The sequence below is a fragment of the Castor canadensis genome, chromosome 12 (assembly GCF_047511655.1).
Source record: "Castor canadensis chromosome 12, mCasCan1.hap1v2, whole genome shotgun sequence".
Classification (NCBI taxonomy): domain Eukaryota; kingdom Metazoa; phylum Chordata; class Mammalia; order Rodentia; family Castoridae; genus Castor; species Castor canadensis.
Window position 1 is genome coordinate 77130483 of NC_133397.1, and position 20481 is coordinate 77150963.

At 37.4% G+C, this 20481-nt stretch overlaps 2 gene segments (V, D, J or C); one reads left to right on the forward strand and one right to left on the reverse strand.

Annotated features, from left to right (window-relative positions):
• The window catches only part of LOC109699244 (immunoglobulin kappa variable 4-1-like), a 935238-nt gene that overhangs the window by 23795 nt on the left and 890962 nt on the right, over positions 1-20481 (reverse strand).
• Positions 18302-19302, forward strand: LOC109699246 (immunoglobulin kappa variable 4-1-like). The segment is given in 2 exon segments: positions 18302-18450; positions 18673-19302. Coding segments are annotated over 2 exon segments (366 nt in total).

A 20481-nucleotide genomic window follows, 5' to 3' on the forward strand; every position in this document is an offset into this window, starting at 1 on the left:
TAGGTGAGATGAGTGAGGCATTTACCTTGGCTGCAAAATTTAAGAAGGGGCCCAAAAACCTCATAATTCAGATGAATAATATTTTAGTGTATTTAAAAAATAAAAATTAATGCAGAAAATCTCACCATTAAAAAAATCAGAGATTTAAGTAAAAAAGATCTACTTTGTGAATAAAGAAATGTCAGTAGGAGCCAGATGTGGTGGAAAGTGCCTCTAATCTCAGTTCCTGGGAGGTAGAAGAAGGCTTTCAAGTTCAAGGCCAGCCTAGGATACACAGAAAGTTTAGGTCAATCTGGACTATGAGATCCTTTCTCAAAAATCCAAAACTAAAGCAATTTCCCTACTCACCACACAATCCCCACCCCAAAAATCTAAACAAAAAAGTAATATCAGCAGGGACTGTTTCATATTTTGGCAATATGATATTTTGGCAGATCATTTGATTTCATGTGTTTTCTATGTTATGTTTCTGCTACTAGGTGTGGTCAGCAGATGGGAAGAAAGCAGTGTGTAGCTTGCAAGGAAAGCATTAAAGTACAAGACATCAGAGCTGCTATAATGTGCAGAACAGCTTGTGTGCTGTACTTCGCTGCCAGGTGGGGTAGGTGGGTGGGAGGGCGGATTCAAATGATGGGAAGAGCATTAGGATCAAGTCTGATGAACTAAGCAAATGACCCTGCATACAAATTTTCTATGTGACCTTGTTTCTTATGTGCAGAATATAAATATTTGGACAGATGAGGCGTCATCTTCTTCATAGCTTTACTACTCTGAGATATTGAAAGCAGTTTTGAAGTTGATAAGTTAGATCACAACACGGCAGGCAAAATATTTGAAGATATTTTGAAAGACAGTGAGCCATCCTCCCTGGAATTTTCAGGACATGAAAGTGAGCAGTAAGGGGCAGCAAGTGCCCACTTGTTTTTCAAAAGTAACCTTCCAAATCTTCTACTTGCTCAGAGAGACTTGTGATCCTGCAAATGAATGAATTTGGGCCATTTAATAACTACCAGCTTAAAAGAAAGGTTTATTTTCATTTAACATTCTAATTTTACATTTGTAAACTAAAAGACTTTTTTTGGAAAAAAGGGTTTTGATATGTCATAGCTGAAGTTGGCATCCAACTTGTGATCCTCTTGCCTCAGTCTACTAAGTGCTAGAATTACAAGTGTGTGCCACTGTGATCTTAGCTTTGGGACAACATTCTTAGTTCAATTCTTACCATGGTGGCCACTCATTCTTAGTGTCCATGATAGTTTCTCTTCATCTGTTTGACTTTCACTTATTGGGTTATCTGCTAGGGCCAGGTCTGCCTTCGTCTACTTACAGTTATTTCCTAGTGATCTTACCCGGTATCCCAAGTTTGAGGCTCTGGCTCAGACTGCTTCCTGAGCTCCAGAATCTCATATGCACATCTGCCTAAGGGACATTGCCAGTTGAAGGTCTGGCAGCAGCTCACATTTCTAATGTGTTTCTCCCAAAGTCCTGATTCCCACCTGCCTCCCCAAATTGTTTTCCCTCAGCCTTTCCATCTCAGAAGACATCATTACAAATTTTCTTGTTGCTCATGTCAAAATACATGTTGCAGTAACCCTTGATTTTCTTTTTCTCTTGTACCTCATCTCCAACATGTCAGCAGATTCATTTGTTCTGCCTTTAAAATATGATGGAAGTGTGACATCTTTAAGCACAGACAGCAATGGGTCAAGAATTCTGAGCAGGGTGATCCATTCTGACCTGGATATGGTTGTCAAAGGAAGCTAAATGGGGCTTTTTGTATTTCTTTTGTAAGCTGTTCAAAGCTCCTACATAATACAGTAGGTGTAAAGTATCCCTATGATGAAAGTCTTCACTTTCTTTCTTCCTACTCTACATTTTGGGGGTAGTGATGGTCCTGGAGGAGTTGCGGAATAAGGAACATGCTTTCCATATTGAGGTTTACTGATGTCATAAATCTGCAGTTGAGGCGGGGACTGTACTGTTTAATCCTTGGATGATTATATTGTGGCATGCAGATGGCCAAGGTCCTTATGGAACATAAACAATAATAGATCTTGGTAGTAGTGAAGAATAGAGGACTCAACTTGGTCATGGATCCCTTGACTAGTTGTCATTAATTGCTGTGAGAAAGTCTCCAAGAATGCCTCTCTGTCCTTTCCATGGTACTTGTATTAGTGGATTTTGGAGAATTCTTATTACTAAATTGCACTGTGGGTAAGTTGGGTGATGTATTAGTCAGTGTTCTTTTTAGAAGCAACAGAAGTCAGTGCTAACACATACAACAAAACTTATGAGGAATATACTGGAAAAAGAATACTATTTCATCATGCATGTCAGCTTTCTGTTCCTGTGACAAAATATCTGAGATAGTCATCTTGAAAAGAGAAATGATTTGTTTTGGCTCACAGTTTTGGAGGTTCCAGTCCATGATTAATTGGTCCCATTGCTTTTGGGCCTGTGGTGAGGCAGAACATGATGGAGGCAGCACATGGTGGAATGTAGCTCATGGTCAGAATGCAAAAACTAGAGGAAGAGCTGGGTGTGGTGGTGCACACAAGTAATCACAGAACTGTGGTGGGAGGATTGTGAGTTTAAGGCAAGTCTCGGCTACACAGTGAGACCCTGTTTCAAAAAAAGGAGGAATAGTCCTAAAATAAATGGGACTTTAGAGAAAGCGGGGGGGGGGGGGTAGGCGGGGAGAGAACAACCGAGGGAGGAAGGTGAGTAAGGGAGAGAAAGTGACTAGGACCCAACAACTTATTTATTTATTATTCATATGTGCATACAAGGCTTGGGTCATTTCTACCCCTGCCCCCACCCCCTCCCTTACCACCCACTCCACCCCTTCCCTCTCCCCCCACCCCTCGATACCTGACAGACACTATTTTGCCCTTGTTTCTAATTTTGTTGTAGAGAGAGTGTAAGCAATAATAGGAAGGAACAAGGGTTTTTGCTGGTTGAGATAAGGATAGCTATACAGGGAGTTGACTCACATTGATTTCCTGTGCGTGGATGTTACCTTCTAGGTTAATTCTTTTTTTTTTTTTCTTTTTTATTTTTTTTCATTTTTCTTTTATTATTCATATGTGCATACAAGGCTTGGTTCATTTCTCCCCCCTGCCCCCGCCCCCTCCCTTACCACCCACTCCGCCCCCTCCCTCTCCCCTCCCCTCAATACCCAGCAGAAACTATTTTGCCCTTATCTAATTTTGTTGTAGAGAGAGTATAAGCAATAATAGGAAGGAACAAGGGGTTTTGCTGGTTGAGATAAGGATAGCTATACAGGGCATTGACTCACATTGATTTCCTGTGCGTGGGTGTTACCTTCTAGGTTAATTCTTTTTGATCTAACCTTTTCTCTAGTACCTGTTCCCCTTTTCCTATTGGCCTCAGTTGCTTTAAGGTATCTGCTTTAGTTTCTCTGCATTAAGGGCAACAAATGCTAGCTAGTTTTTTAGCTGTCTTACCTATCCTCACCCCTCCCTTGTGTGCTAAAGCTTTTATCATGTGCTCAAAGTCCAATCCCCTTGTTGTGTTTGCCCTTGATCTAATGTCCACATATGAGGCAGAACATATGATTTTTGGTTTTTTGAGCCAGGCTAACCTCACTCAGAATGATGTTCTCCAATTCCATCCATTTACCAGCAAATGATAACATTTCGTTCTTCTTCATGGCTGCATAAAATTCCATTGTGTATAGATACCACATTTTCTTAATCCATTCGTCAGTGGTGGGGCATCTTGGCTGTTTCCATAACTTGGCTATTGTGAATAGTGCCGCAATAAACATGGATGTGCAGGTGCCTCTGGAGTAACAGTCTTTTGGGTATATCCCCAAGAGTGGTATTGCTGGATCATGTGGTAGATCGATGTCCAGCTTTTTAAGTAGCCTCCAAATTTTTTTCCAGAGTGGTTGTACTAGTCTACATTCCCACCAACAGTGTAAGAGGATTCCTTTTTCCCCGCATCCTCGCCAACACCTGTTATTGGTGGTGTTGCTGATGATGGCTATTCTAACAGGGGTGAGGTGGAATCTTAGCGTGGTTTTAATTTGCATTTCCTTTATTGCTAGAGATGGTGAGCATTTTTTCATGTGTTTTCTGGCCATTTGAATTTCTTCTTTTGAGAAAGTTCTGTTTAGTTCACATGCCCATTTCTTTATTGGTTCATTAGTTTTGGGAGAATTTAGTTTTTTAAGTTCCCTGTATATTCTGGTTATCAGTCCTTTGTCTGATGTATAGTTGGCAAATATTTTCTCCCACTCTGTGGGTGTTCTCTTCAGTTTAGAGACCATTTCTTTTGATGAACAGAAGCTTTTTAGTTTTATGAGGTCCCATTTATCTATGCTATCTCTTAGTTGCTGTGCTGCTGGGGTTTCATTGATAAAGTTCTTACCTATACCTACTAACTCCAGAGTATTTCCTACTCTTTCTTGTATCAACTTAAGAGTTTGGGGTCTGATATTAAGATCCTTGATCCATTTTGAGTTAATCTTGGTATAGGGTGATCTACATGGATCTAGTTTCAGTTTTTTGCAGACTGCTAACCAGTTTTCCCAGCAGTTTTTGTTGAAGAGGCTGCTATTTCTCCATCGTATATTTTTAGCTCCTTTGTCAAAGATAAGTTGCTTATAGTTGTGTGGCTTCATATCTGGATCCTCTATTCTGTTCCACTGGTCTTCATGTCTGTTTTTGTGCCAGTACCATGCTGTTTTTATTGTTATTGCTTTGTAATATAGTTTGAAGTCAGGTATTGTGATACCTCCTGCATTGTTCTTTTGACTGAGTATTGCCTTGGCTATTCGTGGCCTCTTGTGTTTCCATATAAATTTCACAGTAGATTTTTCAATCTCTTTAATGAATGTCATTGGAATTTTGATGGGAATTGCATTAAACAAGTAGATTACTTTGGGAAGTATTGACATTTTTACTATGTTGATTCTACCAATCCATGAGCATGGGAGATCTCTCCACTTTCTATAGTCTTCCTCAATCTCTTTCTTCAGAAGTGTATAGTTTTCCTTGTAGAGGTCTTTCACATCTTTTGTTAGGTTTACACCTAGGTATTTGATTTTGTTTGAGGCTATTGTAAATGGAATTGTTTTCATACATTCTTTTTCCGTTTGCTCATTGTTAGTGTATAGAAATGCTAATGATTTTTCTATGTTGATTTTATATCCTGCTACCTTGCTGTAGCTATTGATGATGTCTAGAAGCTTCTGAGTAGAGTTTTTTGGGTCTTTAAGGTATAGGATCATGTCATCTGCAAATAGGGATATTTTGACAGTTTTTTTACCTATTTGTATTCCTTTTATTCTTTCTTCTTGCCTAATTGCTCTGGCTAGGAATTCCAGTACTATGTTGAATAGGAGTGGAGATAGTGGGCATCCTTGTCTGGTTCCTGATTTTAGAGGGAATGGTTTCAGTTTTTCTCCATTAAGTATAATGCTGGCTGTAGGTTTGTCATATATAGCTTTTATAATGTTGAGGAACTTTCCTTCTATTCCTAGTTTTCTTAGAGCTTTTATCATGAAATGATGTTGGATCTTATCAAAGGCTTTTTCTGCATCTATTGAGATGATCAAGTGGTTTTTGTCTTTGCTTCTGTTAATGTGGTTTATTACGTTTATTGATTTTCGTATGTTGAACCACCCCTGCATCTCTGGGATGAAGCCTACCTGGTCGTGGTGAATAATCTTTTTGATGTGTTGTTGAATTCTGTTTGCCATTATTTTGTTGAGGATTTTTGCATCAATGTTCATTAAGGAGATTGGCCTATAGTTCTCCTTTTTGGAGGTGTCTTTGCCTGGTTTTGGGATAAGTGTAATACTGGCTTCATAAAATGTGTTTGGCAGTTTTCCTTCCCTTTCTATTTCGTGGAACAGTTTAAGGAGGGTTGGTATCAGTTCTTCTTTAAAAGTCTGATAGAATTCAGCAGAGAATCCATCAGGTCCTGGACTTTTCTTTTTGGGGAGACTCTTGATTGCTGCTTCAATTTCATTTTGTGTTATAGGTCTATTCAGGTGATTAATTTCCTCTTGGTTCAGTTTTGGATGATCATATGTATCTAGAAATCTGTCCATTTCTTTTAGATTTTCAAATTTATTTGAATAAAGGTTCTCAAAGTAGTCTCTGATGATTTCCTGGACTTCCATGGTGTTTGTTGTTATCTCCCCTTTTGCATTCCTAATTCTACTAATTTGGGTTTTTTCTCTCCTCATTTTAGTCAGGTTTGCCAGGGGTCTATCGATCTTGTTTATTTTTTCAAAGAACCAACTTTTTGTTTCATTAATTCTTTGTATGGTTTTTTTGGTTTCTATTTCGTTGATTTCAGCTCTTATTTTTATTATTTCTCTCCTTCTATTTGTTTTGGGACTTGCTTGTTCTTGTTTTTCTAGGAGTTTGAGATGTATCATTAGGTCATTGATTTGGGATCTTTCAGTCTTTTCAATATATGCACTCATGGCTATAAACTTTCCTCTCATGACTGCCTTAGCTGTGTCCCATAGGTTCCGGTAGGTTGTGTTTTCATTTTCATTGACTTCCAGAAACTTTTTAATTTCCTCTTTTATTGCATCGATGATCCATTCTTCATTAAGTAATGAGTTATTTAGTTTCCAGCTGTTTGCATGTTTTTTGTCTTTAATTTTGTTGTTGAGTTCTACTTTTACTGCATTGTGGTCAGATAGTATGCATGGTATTATTTCTATTTTCTTATATTTGCTGAGGCTTGCTTTGTGCCCTAGGATATGATCTATTTTGGAGAAGGTTCCATGGGCTGCTGAGATGAATGTATATTGTGTAGAAGTTGGATGAAATGTTCTGTAGACATCTACTAGGTCCACTTGATCTATTGCATATTTTAGATCTTGGATTTCTTTATTGAGTTTTTGTTTGGATGACCTATCTATTGATGATAATGGAGTGTTAAAGTCTCCCATAACCACTGTGTTGGCGTTTATATATGCTTTTTGGTGTTTCAGGGTATGTTTGATGAAATTGGGTGCGTTGACATTGGGTGCGTACAGATTGATGATTATTATTTCCTTTTGGTCTATTTCCCCTTTTATTAGTATGGAATGTCCTTCTTTATCTCGTTTGATCAATGTAGGTTTGAAGTCTACTTTGTCAGAGATAAGTATTGCTACTCCTGCTTGTTTTCGGGGGCCATTGGCTTGGTAAATCTTCTTCCAGCCTTTCATCCTAAGCATATGCTTATTTCTGTCGGTGAGATGAGTCTCCTGTAAGCAACAAATTGTTGGATCTTCTTTTTTAATCCATTTTGTCAAACGGTGTCTTTTGATGGGTGAATTAAGTCCATTAACATTAAGCGTTAGTACTGATAGGTATGTGGTGATTCCTGCCATTTAGTTGTCTTAGTTATTTGAAGGTTTGATTGTGTGTACCTAACTTGATGTTACTCTCTACTGTCTTGCTTTTTCTTATCCTGTGGTTTGGTGCTGCCTGCCTTTTTTGGTTAAGTTGGGTGTCACTTTCTGTGTGCAGGATCCCTTGCAGAATCTTTTGTAATGGTGCCTTTGTGGTCACATATTGTTTGAGTTTCTGCTTATCATGGAAGACTTTTATTGCTCCATCTATTTTGAATGATAGCTTTGCTGGGTAGAGTATCCTGGGGTTGAAGTTATTTTCATTCAGTGCCCGGAAGATCTCACCCCACGCTCTTCTTGCTTTTAATGTTTCTGTTGAGAAGTCTGCTGTGATTTTGATGGGTTTACCTTTGTATGTTACTTGTTTTTTCTCTCTTACAGCCTTCAATATTCTTTCCTTAGTTTCTGAACTTGTTGTTTTAATGATGATATGTTGTGGGGTAGTTCTATTTTGATCTGGTCTGTTTGGTGTCCTGGAGGCCTCTTGCATTTGTATGGGAATATCTTTCTCTAGATTTGGGAAATTTTCCGTTATTATTTTGTTGAATATATTACGCATTCCCTTCGCTTGCACCTCTTCTCCTTCTTCGATGCCCATGATTCTCAAGTTTGGTCTTTTGATGGAGTCAGCGAGTTCTTGCATTTTCTTTTCACAGGTCTTGAGTTGTTTAATTAATAGTTCTTCAGTTTTTCCTTTAATTACCATTTCATCTTCAAGTTCTGAGATTCTGTCTTCTGTTTGTTCTATTCTGCTGGATTGGCCTTCCGTTTTGTTTTGCAGTTCTGTTTTGTTCTTTTTTCTGAGGTTTTTCATATCCTGGCAGTTTTCTTCTTTAATGTTGTCTATTTTTGTCCTGAGTTCATTTATCCATTTATTCATTGTGTTCTCTCTTTCACTTTGGTGTTTATATGGTGCTTCTATGGTTTCCTTTATTGCTTCTTTTGCTTTTTCAAATTCTCTATTTTTATTGTCTTGGAATTTCTTGAGTGTCTCCTGTACATTTGGTTGACCCTATCCAGTATCATCTCTATAAAATTCTCATTGAGTACTTGTAGTACGTCTCCTTTTAAATTATTCTTGTGGGCTTCATTGGGTCCTTTGGCATAGTTTATCTTCATTTTGTTGGAGTCTGGATCTGAGTTTCTGTTCTCTTCATTCCCCTCTGGTTCCTGTACTAATTTTTTGCTGTGGGGAAACTGGTTTCCCTGTTTTTTCTGTCTTCCCGTCATTGTCCTTGGTGTTGTTACTGTCCCTGTACTGTGTGTAATTAAGTATTTTCTAGCTTGTAACAATAACAATGGTAATATTTAGAATGGAAGAGTGAGCTGAGATGGAAAGCAAGAAGTTAAAGAAAAGGGGAAAACAAATATCCAGACAAGAGGGAGAAAGCAGAACAAGGTATCAGACAAGAGAGTTTCAAAGGTATAAACAGGGAGTGTTAGTGTACTAATCGACAGTAAGCTGAACAGACAATAGAGAGACAGAGAGAGGATTGAAAATCAAAGATAAAAAAATAAAAAATAAGTAAATGAAAGTAATATCTATTTATAAAAATGAATTAAAATAAAATGGAAAATAGAAAATTCAAACAAACAAACAAACAAAAAAAAAACCAAAAAACTTCCAAGTTTATATGCAATGCAATTTCAGTCTTAATAATTTGGATGTCCGTCTCAATCTCCAGTCCTGGAGTTGGTGCCTCAGATGTTGTTCTGTAGTTGTCTCATCAAAGGGGATGCATAAAGTAAAACAAAACTACACTCACACACACACAGAAGAAAAAAAAAAAAGCCCCACCAAGTGTCCCCAGTTCAAATGCAATACAGTTTCAGTAAGTTTTTCGGCTTGCAGGTGTAATTCGGTTGTTCTCTCATCGAAGGTAGGGAGAAAAAGAAAAAAAAGCGTCTGGAGGCAGTTCTGAGAGTGGTATCTGCTACTGTGGCTTGCCTGCCTGCTGCTCTCAGCCTGTAGCTGGCGGCGTTATTTATGCAGATCTCTGGGGTGAGCTTAGCACTCACCTGGTCCCACAGGCTTTGTTTGCTCAGAGTTCTCCTGTGCGGGAGCCTCTGCTACAGCCTTTCCCCTTTCCAAGCACTGGGAAAGGCGACACTGCCCCGCGTTGTCAGGCCTGCGTGTTTGTTTACAGTTCACGTGGGAAGTGGGTCTTCCCTTCTCTCACAAGCTTCCCTGCTCCTGGTTGCTGGGCGCGCCCCGCTCCCGCCAGAGCCTCTCTGGCCCGCCCGGCTTGTTTATTTACAGTCCCGGGAAGGATTCCCTTCCCCCAATCTTCAGCGCTCAGGGCGCCCCACCCTCTTTCCAGCGTGTCTTAACTGTTCTTATTGCTTAGTACTCAGTTTCTCTTTTTTCCCCGGGTGGAGGTCAGTCTGTCCATAGATCTTCTATTCTGTTCAATGGTCTGTATGTCTCTTTTTGTGCCAGTGCTACACTATTTTTTTAAGCTATCGCTCAGCATTGTTCTCTTTTTGCTGAGGATTGCTCTGACTATTTGGGGTCTTTTATCCTTCCATATTAATTTTAGGCTTGTTTTGTATATTTCTGTGAAGAATGCTATTGGACTTTTGATGAGAATTACATTGAATCTGTAGATCACTTTTTCAATTTTGATAGTATAGCCATTTTTACAATATTAATTCTATTGATCCATGAACATGGGAGGTCTTTCTATCTTCTAGTGTCTTCTGTTTCTTTTGTCAGAGTTTTGTAGTTTTCATTGTAGAGGTCTTTCACTTCCTTGGTTAGAATTATTCTTAGGTCTTTTATGTTTCTGAGGACATTGTGAATGGTATTGTTTTCCTGATTTCTTTCTCAGTCTGCTCATTCTTGGTATACAGAAAAGCTACTGATTTTTATACGTTGATTTTGTATCAAGAATGTGTTTATCAGATCTAAGAGTTTTCTGGTGCAGTCTTCAGAGTCTTTTAAGAATAGGATCATATCATCTACACATAGGGATAATTTGACTTCAACTTTTCCTATTTCTCTCCCTTTTATTTCTTTCCTTGCTCATTGCTTTGGCTAAAAACTTAAGTATTATATTGAATAAGAGTAGAGAGGGTGGACACCCTTGTCTTCTTCCTGCCTTCAATTTTCCCCTCTTTGTATGATGTTGACTTTATGTTTGTTATTTATGTCCTTTATTATGTTGAGGTGCATTCCTTCTACTCCTAGTTCCTTCAGGGCTTTTATCATGAAGGATGTTGAATTTTGTTAAAGATATTCTCTGCATCTATTGAGATGATCATGTGATTTTTGTCCCTTATTACATTTATATGTTGAATTACAGTTATTTATTTATTGTATCTGTTGAGTTATCCTTACATCCCTGGAATGAAACAACTTGATCATGGCTTATGATGATGGCTTAAAGTGTTTCTGAATTCAGTTACCAAGTAGTTTACTGAAAATTCTTGCATCAATGTTCATCCAGGAAATTGGTCTATAGTTTTCTTTTTTTGTGTGTCCTTATCTGGTTTTGATATTTTGGTAATACTGGCTTCATGGAATGAGTTTGGCAGTGTTTCTTCCCTTTCTATTTTATGGGCTAGTCTGAGGAGCATTGGCATTCTTTCTTCATTTAAAGTCCAATAGAATTCAGTGGTGAATTTATCTGTTCTGGAGCTTTTGTTTGTTGGGAAATGATTACTACTTTAATCTCATTATAGATGTGTTTAAGATGTTTATATCCTCTTGGGTCAATTTTGTTAGTTCATACACATGCAGAAATTTATCCATTTCTTCTAGATATTCCAGTGTCTTAGAACATAAGTTTTTGACAAACAACAACAAATATTGGGAGGAATGCAGTATAACTTTTATACACTGTTTGTAGGAATGTAGATTAGTTTAGTCACTATGGAAATCAGTATGGAGGTTCCTCAAGAAACTAAAACTAGAACTACCATATGATCCCCCTATACAACCCTTGGGCATATAGCTGAAGGAATGTATGTCAACATAAAATAGAGATATCATCACTATTTTAATAGTGCAGTTATGGAGCCAGTGTTGGTGCCAATAACTGATGATTACCTAAAGAAAATTTGACATATCTGTACGTATCTCACAATGGGTTTTTTTTTTTTTTCAGCCCTGGGGTTTGAACTTGTTAGGTAGGTTCTGTGACCTCTTGAGCCACTCTGCAAGCCCTTTTTTGTGATGGGCTTTTTCAAGATGGTGTCTTGGGAACTATTTGCCTGGGGCTAGCTTTGAACTGTGATCCTCCTGATCTCTGCCTCCTGCAAAGTTAGGATTGTAGGTGTGAACCACTGGGGCCTGGCTCACAATGAATTATTGTTCAGTCACAAAGAAGAATGAAATTATGTCATTGCAGGAAAATGGGTGAAACTAGAGATCATTATTTTAAATATGATAAACCAAGAAAGACAAATATTGCATGTTTTTGCTCATATACAGTATCTAGACATAAAAAATAACAGTATGACATGATCATAAAAGAGAGACCAGAGGGTGGAAACAAATGTGAGAGGAGAGGGGCAAAGGACAGGATGACAGGGGTGAATATTATAGAAGTACATTATGCATATAGATGGAAACAGCATAGTGAAACCCACTAAAAACTATCAAAAAAGAGGGAGTACAAAGGGGAGCTATGAAGGGTAATATAGATGGGGTAGATTTGATCAAAGTACATTATTTGTATGTATGTAAATATCACCATGAAACCCCTTTTTATGATGAATTTATGCTAATAAAAAGAATATAAATTTTTGAACTATTTTTTAAGGATTCTCTGAATTTTATTTTATTTTATTTTGTTTTATTTTTTATAAAATCACCCTTTTCTTTTCTAGCTTTATTGATTTTGGTCTTTTCCCTCCTTCTTATGGTTAGTTTGGCTAAGGGTTTTTCAATCTTGTTATCACTTTAAAGAATGAACTCTTCATTGATTCTTTGTAGTGTTCTTTAGCCTACATTTCATTAAATTCTTGATATTTATTATTCTTTTGCATTTACTAATTTTGGGCTTGGCTTGTTTTGCTTTTCTAAACCGAGATGTGCAAGTTAGGCTATTAATTTGAGATATCTGATTTTTTAAAATTTTAGCAAGGATTCATTTTAGTGTATAACAGGATGACGTATAGATAAGGTGGGAGGAGTGAAAAAGAGAAACATTTCCTGCCCTTGTGCAGGAATGGGAACAAAGACTCCAAGATATCTGACTTTTTATTGTTGGCATTCATAGCTCTATACTTCCCTCTTAGAAATACCTTTTCTGAATTCCAAAGTTTCTGGTAAATTGTGTTTGTACACAATTTGATTATACAAATTTAAAAAATTTCTTCACTGATTTCTTCAATGAGGCACTGAATATTCAAAAGTTCAATCTCCACATGTTTGCCTAGTTTCTCTTGCTGTTAATTTCTAATTACACTCTATTAAGATATATTAAATACTTTTGATATTTTTATATTTTTCAAGACTTATCTTATGGCCTAAAATATGGTCTATTTTTGAACTGCTGAGGAGAATGTGTATTCTGTAGCTGTTGGGTGAAACACTCTGTAGATGTCTATCTATATTTGATCTATGCAGTTTAACTCTGAAGTTTCTTCATTGATTTTTGTCTGGAAGATCTGTCTATTGATGAGAGTGGAGTTTTGAAATAACCCACTATTACTGTTTCTGGACCTGTTTGTTTCTCTGCCCAACAGTGTTTGTTTTGTGAAATTGGGTATACCAATTTTTGTTGCATACATATTAACAATCCTTATATTTTCTTGGTGAATTGATCCCTTTATTAATATGTAGTGACTTTTTCTGTATCTTCTGATTAATTTTGACTTGAAGTCTATATTGTCAGATATGAGTATAGTTACTGCTGCTTATTTTCTATTTCTACTTGCTTGGTATAGTTTTCACTTCCAGTCTATGTGTCCTTGCCAGTGAAGTTGTTTCTTGTAGATAACAGACAGTTGGATCCTATTTTTTAATCAAGTCAGTCAATCTGTATTTTGAATGGGGTGTTAAGAGGACTTACATTTAGGGTTATTATTGCAAAGTATTTGCTATTTCCTATAATTGTCTTGTATTTTCCTGGCTGATTGAAGTTTCATTTTTATGTCTTCCTTATTCATCTTAGGAGTTTACTAATGTACTGGGTTGAACATGTTTGATTCTTTCCTAGTTTTCATGTGCTTATCTAATCCTCTCATAAAATTTATTCTTTTCTGAGCTCTTGTGTTTTTGAGTATATGATTCCTTTAAGTATCATCTGTAATATGGCTTAATGGTCATGGATTATTTTAGTTTGTACTTATCTTAGAAGGCATGTATTTCTCCACTGATTTAACAGGATATAGTAATCTTGATTGGCAGTTATTTCCTTCCCAGGCTTGAAATATATCATTTCATGATTTCCTGGTTTTTAGAAATTTTCCATGAGGTATGAGGTCATTCTGATGAATTTTCCCTTAAATATAAGTAAGTTGGTGTTTTTCTCTTGTAGCTTTCAATTTCCTTTCTTTGTTCTGTAGACTTGGAATTCTAACTGCAATGTGATATGGAGAAGTTCCTTTTTGGTCATGTGTGTTTTGGGCTCTTAATGCCTCTTGCACTCGGATGTCCATATCTTTCCCTAAAATTGAATTGAAGAAGTTTCTGTACATGAGTTTGTATCTCAGCTCCTTTTTCCATTCCATAGATTCTTAGGATTAGTCTGTTGATCATGTCCCAGAGTTCTTGATGTTGTGGTTATGCTTGTTTTTTTCTTTATTGCTTCTGCATAAATTTCTTTGACCTTGCCTTTAAAACCTACTATTGCTTGCTGTAGTCTGTTGGTGATGCCTTTACCATCAGATTCTATGTTCTTTCTAATCACTTTCAGAAGGAGGTATGTCTATTTTTTATGGTTTACCTTTATTTTATTTTTTATTTATTTATGATTTTATTAGCATTTTGTACAGGGGATACATTGTGATATTTACTATGTGCTTTAAATATATCTTAGTTAGATTTACCCTCCTCCATCATTTTCCCTCTTCCTCCCTTCTTAGAACAATTTCAACAGGTTTTATTCTTCTATTTTTGTATATGGGTACAAAATACATCCACCATATACACCTTCATTCCCCCTTTCCTTGTACCCACCCCTACCCACTGGTACCCACTTCTGGAAAAGATTTATTTTTCCCTCCTGCACTTTATTTTTTAATTAAGTATGTATTGATAGTCCAAGGGGTTTCACCTTGGTACTTCAGGTATGTATGTATCATGCTTTTATCAAATTAACTTTCTCCCCTCTGTTACTTACTCATTCTCTATCACCATGCTCCACTTATATTCAACAGCTTACTGTACAGTACATTATATTATCATCATATATAGATGGGTTGTTCCAATATTTTTCATTCTTTCTCCTACCTCCCATAGCCCCCTTAGACAGACTCACTAACAAATTTTGTTCTCTCTGTCACTATATATATATATATATATAGATATATCTATCTATCTATCTATCTATCTATCTATCTATCTATCTATATTTCTCTGTGTATATATGATCATGTATGTTTCTATATATACATTTAACTTATAAGTCTAGCTTCCACATGTGAGAGAAAACATACAACCTTTGATTTCTTGAGCTTGGCTTACTTCACTTAACATGAAGTTCTCCAGTTCTATCCATTTACCTGCAAACAAAATAATTTCATTCTTTATGGCTGAATAAAACTTCGCTGTGTATATATATCACATTTTCTTAATCCATGCATCGGTTGTGGGGCACCTGGGCTGCTTACAGAGCTTGGCTGTTGTAAATAGTGCTGCAGTAAACATGGGTGTGTAAGTGACTCTATCATATTCTGGAGTACATTCTTTCAGATATATGCCTGGGAGTGTATCACTGGATCATATGGTACTTCTATTTTTAGTTTTTTGCTTTTCATAGCGGTTGCACTAATATACATTCCCACCAACAGTGCAGAAGTGTTTCTTTTCACCCACATCCTCACCAGCATATGTTGTTGTTTGTGTTATTGACGGTAGCATAGCCTTTCTGACTGGGGTGAGGTGGACCTTAATGTAGTTTTGATTTGCATTTCCTTTGTGGCCAAGGATGTTGAGCATGTCTTGATGTGTTTATTGGTCATTTGTTCTTCTCTTGAGAATTATCTGTTTAGTTCATTTGCCCATTTATTCAGTGGGTTGTTGGTTGTTTGGGAGGTCAGTTTTTTGAGGTCCCTGAATATTCTGGTTATTAATCCCTTGTCAGATGTATAGCTTGCAAAGATTTTCTCCCATTCTGTAGGCTGTGTCTTCAGTCTAGTGACTGTTTTCCTTGCTGTGCTGAAAACTTTCAGTTTCATGTAGTTCAATTTGTCAATTCTTTCTCCTAATTGCTTAGCTATTGGAGTTCCATTCATAAAGTTATTACCTATGGCTATGTGGTCCAATGTGTTCCCCATTTTTTCCTGGATTAATTTCACTGTTTCAGATCTTACATTAAGATCTTTAACCCATTTTGGATTGATGCTGGTACAAGGTGAGAGACTGGGATTTAGTTTCAGTCTTCTGCAGATGGAAATCCAGTTTTCCTAGACCATTTGTTGAAGAGGCTATCTTTTCTCTAGCACACATTTTGGACACCTTTGTGGAAAATCAGATGACTGTAGTTGCATGGGTTTGTGTCAGGGTCTTTTATTCTATTTCATTGGTCTTCATGTCTGTGTTTATTCCAGGATCATGCTGTTCTTACTAGAAGCAGGTATGTTTAAATGTCTGATTTTTAAAATTAAAAAAATTTTAAGACCATGTTCTCAGCCTCAGCTACATACTGAGATCTCGTGTCAAAACATGACATCTTTTCAGTTTACAAATGTAAAAATAAAATATTAAATGAAAACAAAAATTGGTTGTTATGAAATGTGCCAAGTGTAGGTTCATTTGTAGATTCATGACTCTCTGGGCAAGTAGAAGAGTTAGGCTGCTTTTGAAAGACAAGTGGACACTTGCTGTCCTCTGCTGGTCACCTTCATGCACTGCAAATTCCAACGACTAAATGAATTCAAAGAAAAATTTGAGCTCATTGGAGAAGTCACCAAACAAAATTATAAAGTTTAATAAGGGTATAGGGAAATGACAACTTGTAAGAAAGTTGGGCTGATTTATTCACTTTTCATAATCTTGGCCTTAGAAATTGGGAACTTGCTCAAACCTCAAACCATTTGACTTCCTAAAAGTTCATAGATGAAACTTGAATCTTCCATAAGAATTAATTTTATTACTTTATACCTGAAAAATGATTTCCCAAAAATATCTATTTAAAGCAAAAAGGGAAGATGATATTGATAAAGCAGGAAAGTTAAAATACATATTTGGTTGTCAATAATATTTCTGGCTTAATGCTAAAGTTTCAAGATCAAATAATAGGTCAAATAAATAGAATAGTCAGAGCTGTCAGTCATTATATCCAGTCATTGATGTTTTAATTTTCTTCCTGTATTTTGCACATAATGTTAAACTTGTATTTTGTTTCCTAAAAGTGTTTTTCATAATTCCAAAATCCGAAGACTGGGGAGAAACTTGCTCTGTTATTTGTATTGTCTTTCATTAACATTCAGATTATATTTTTTTAGTTTTGGATGCTAAGACTATCTGACTTGGTAGTCTATTGTCCCTTGAAAAATTATTTCTTAGGTTTATTTATGACTTAAGATGGTTATATGCTACTCCAGAGTGGTTTTCACTTGGGCATCTTATCGGTAAGGCTATCTAAAACCAATTTCAAGACTTATGAGTTCTAAATTCCTCTAGACCATGTATTTCAGTAAAAAAACTCTTGTCAGTTTTCATCTGCATACATTACTTCCAAAGGAAATCTTATTTTTTCCTCTCCATTCCTAATTTACTTAGAAACCTCTTTTAGTTTCCTGCAGTTTCTAAAAGTTTCCAGCTTCTCTTTGATTCACACTTGCTTTGGGATTAGAGCTCCTGTGAGCTCTGTCTTAAATTAATGTCCCACAGGGCTCTCCACACAGTGAATTCTGGACCTGTCTTTGCCTATCTGACCCCTGGAAACTGGAGCTCAGATGTTTGTGGTGTTCTTCAATGGCTTCAGGATAAGAGTGGCTTTGAACCTGGGACATTTTTTGGTCACAGATCATAAAAAATTGGTTCAAGTGTCACTGTCTTTTCTTATCATTTCTTCCCCACTTCTTCCTCCCTTCCTCTCAGCATCTCCTTTGTTTGTTTTTTTCTTACTCTTGTTGTTTTTCTAACATGTATATTATTTTACCAGGATTGTTGATCTGAGGTACCTAGCCTGTCATTTTTACAAAAATCAACACAGTGGGGGAGGGGGAAAAAGAATGGGTACAGAGGAGTGTGGAGAATAGAAATATCCTTTACACCCCCTCCCACAAAGACAAGTAATAAAACCCAACATATAATGTTTAAAAAATGTTTGAAAAAGGGGAAGGGAGGTTAAGGGAATATAATGAAGGAGGTGAACTTGTTCAAAGTATTCTGTATGCATCTATGGAATTATCATAATGAAAACCCCTTAATTAGCATACTATCAATGTATGCTAATTAAAAATAAAAAGTCAACACTTTATATATATTTTTGGTTTTAAACTTAAGTCCTTTTTTTCAAGGTGGGGAGCGGTGGATATGAGACAGGGACTGGCTGTATAGTTTAGGCTGGCCTCAAACTCAATCCATTTCCCTCATCCTGCTACAATCCTTTTATAGATCATCTAGTGGTTTGTGGTTTTAGAACTTTTAAGTTAATTTACAACTTCTGAGTAGAGTTCTGTATATTCTCTAGTCACCCACTTAAACATTGTGTGATGCTATTTTTGACTCTTAAATTTACATCAGGTACAGTTACAACCTACTTCCCAGACAATTTGCTTCTTTATTTTTTGATTGATTTGCATAGCCCCTCAGGCCAAATCCAGCTGCTCAAAATTCATAAATGAGGTATTTGCAGTGAGAACTGAGCTGTATCAGGCAGGCAGGGGCAGCAAGATGGTGTCGCAGACCCAGCTCATCTTGTCCCTATTGCTCTGGGTCTCTGGTGAGAAACTTGAGTGCTTCAACTTCTTCACAGTAATATCTTTGTAGATTTGAAAAATGATTTTAAGATGCAGTGGTAAATAATTGACTGTTTTCAAAATGGACCAAATATTGTGCTATGTTATAATACCATTAGAAAGTGCATTTAAATGCCACATGTCAGTGTGTATATGATAAAGTTCGTGTGTATATGTGTGTGATCATTGTACATTGCTGATTGCAGGTGCCTGTGGCGACATCGCGATGACCCAGTCTCCAGGCTCCCTGGCTGCATCTGCAGGAGAGAGGGTCACCATCAACTGCAAGTCCAGCCAGAGTATTAGCAACCATATAGCCTGGTACCAGCAGAAACCAGGACAGCCTCCTAGACTGCTGATCTATGCGGCCTCTAGCCGGGCGTCTGGGGTCCCTGACCGCTTCAGTGGCAGTGGCTCTGGCACAGATTTCACTCTCACCATCAGCAGCCTCCAGGCTGAAGATATGGCAGATTACTACTGTCAGCAGTATTATAGTGTTCCTCACACAGTGCTTCAGCCTTGACACAAACCTCCTCCTGAGGTCATGGTCAGTGAGCTTTGCTGCACCAGCTGCCTCTTTGTCACACAACTCTGACCCTACATTCTTCCTCTCTGCCTGAGAGGTTGCATTTGTTGATGTAGTCCTTTGAGGGATTCAGGGTCCAGGTGAAAATCAGGAATTTGGCCTTCTCTGGACCCCTCCTTGTGGAGATTATTGATAAAGAATGTTGTAAAGATCTCTGAGAGACATTGTTAGGAGTTTATGAATTATAGGAATCTGCATGGTTCACATGATCACATGACTGAGCCAATACAGTTAGTCTTTTTAACTCGAAGGTCATGTTCCTCTTGTGTTTCCTTCCTTCACACACCCTGTTTTCCAGCTGGGCCTTTGGTCCATTTCGGTGAAAATGCTTTCCTGCTCCACTTCCTTCCACACCCCCTGCCCCCACATCAGGATTGAACCCAGGGTCTCCAGTTCATGTATGCTAGGCAAGTGCTCTACCACTTAGGCCATGCCTCCAGCAGTTAAATTTTTCTTTTTCTTTTCTCTTTTTTCATGGTTGTGAATTTAAACAGGAGCCTCATCTATGCTGAGCTAGTGCTCTACCACTGAACTACATCCTCAGTGCTCTGCTCCTCTTAACTTGCCCTTTTTTCTTTCAGTCATTCTCAGTCTTTCAAACACAATTCTTGAATTTCCTAACAAAATCACTGTAGAAATATATGACATTTCCCGTTACAGTTCCCAATCATTTGCCAATTTTTGGTCTAATTTTGTATCAGAAGGAAGTTGTGGATCTTATGTCCACTATAGCTAGAGTCACTTTTGGAACCATTTGTGGGAGTGGAGGTGATTGAAGGCAAATACTTGAGTCTCCTTGGTCAGATTATTTAGCTCTGTTTTTTGAGGTGGGGGGTAGACTGGGGTTTGAACTCAGAGTCTCACACTTGCTAGGCAGGCACTCCACAACTTGAGCCACTCCATCAGCCCCAGTACATTTAACTGCTATAGTCTCTATTTCCTCATCTAAAATCAAGGCAGGGTTAGACTCGATACAAGAAACAAATAGAAGATATCATTTTTCTTTGTCCTTATTTTTAGCTCAAGTGCATGCACCTCATTATACATAAGTGTGATTCAATTTTGTTTTCTTATTCATATATTCATATGTACATACATTATTTGGGTCATTTCTCCCCCTGCCTCCTACCCCCTTCCTCTCCCCCTACCCCTGATTACTTCCAGGCAGAACCTGTTCTGCCCTTTTCTCCAATTTTGTTGAAGAGAAGACATAAGCAATAATAAGAAAAAAAAGCATTTTTGCTAGTTGAGATAAGGATAGCTATATATACAGATTCTTAGCATTGCTTCCATGCACAAGAGTATTACAACCTGAATTGATTCATCTCTACCTGACCTCTTCACTACTTCCCAGCCACCTTCTCATATTGACCTCTGTCACTTTAAGGTTTCTATATTAGCTCCTCTGCAGTGGGGACATCAAACACTT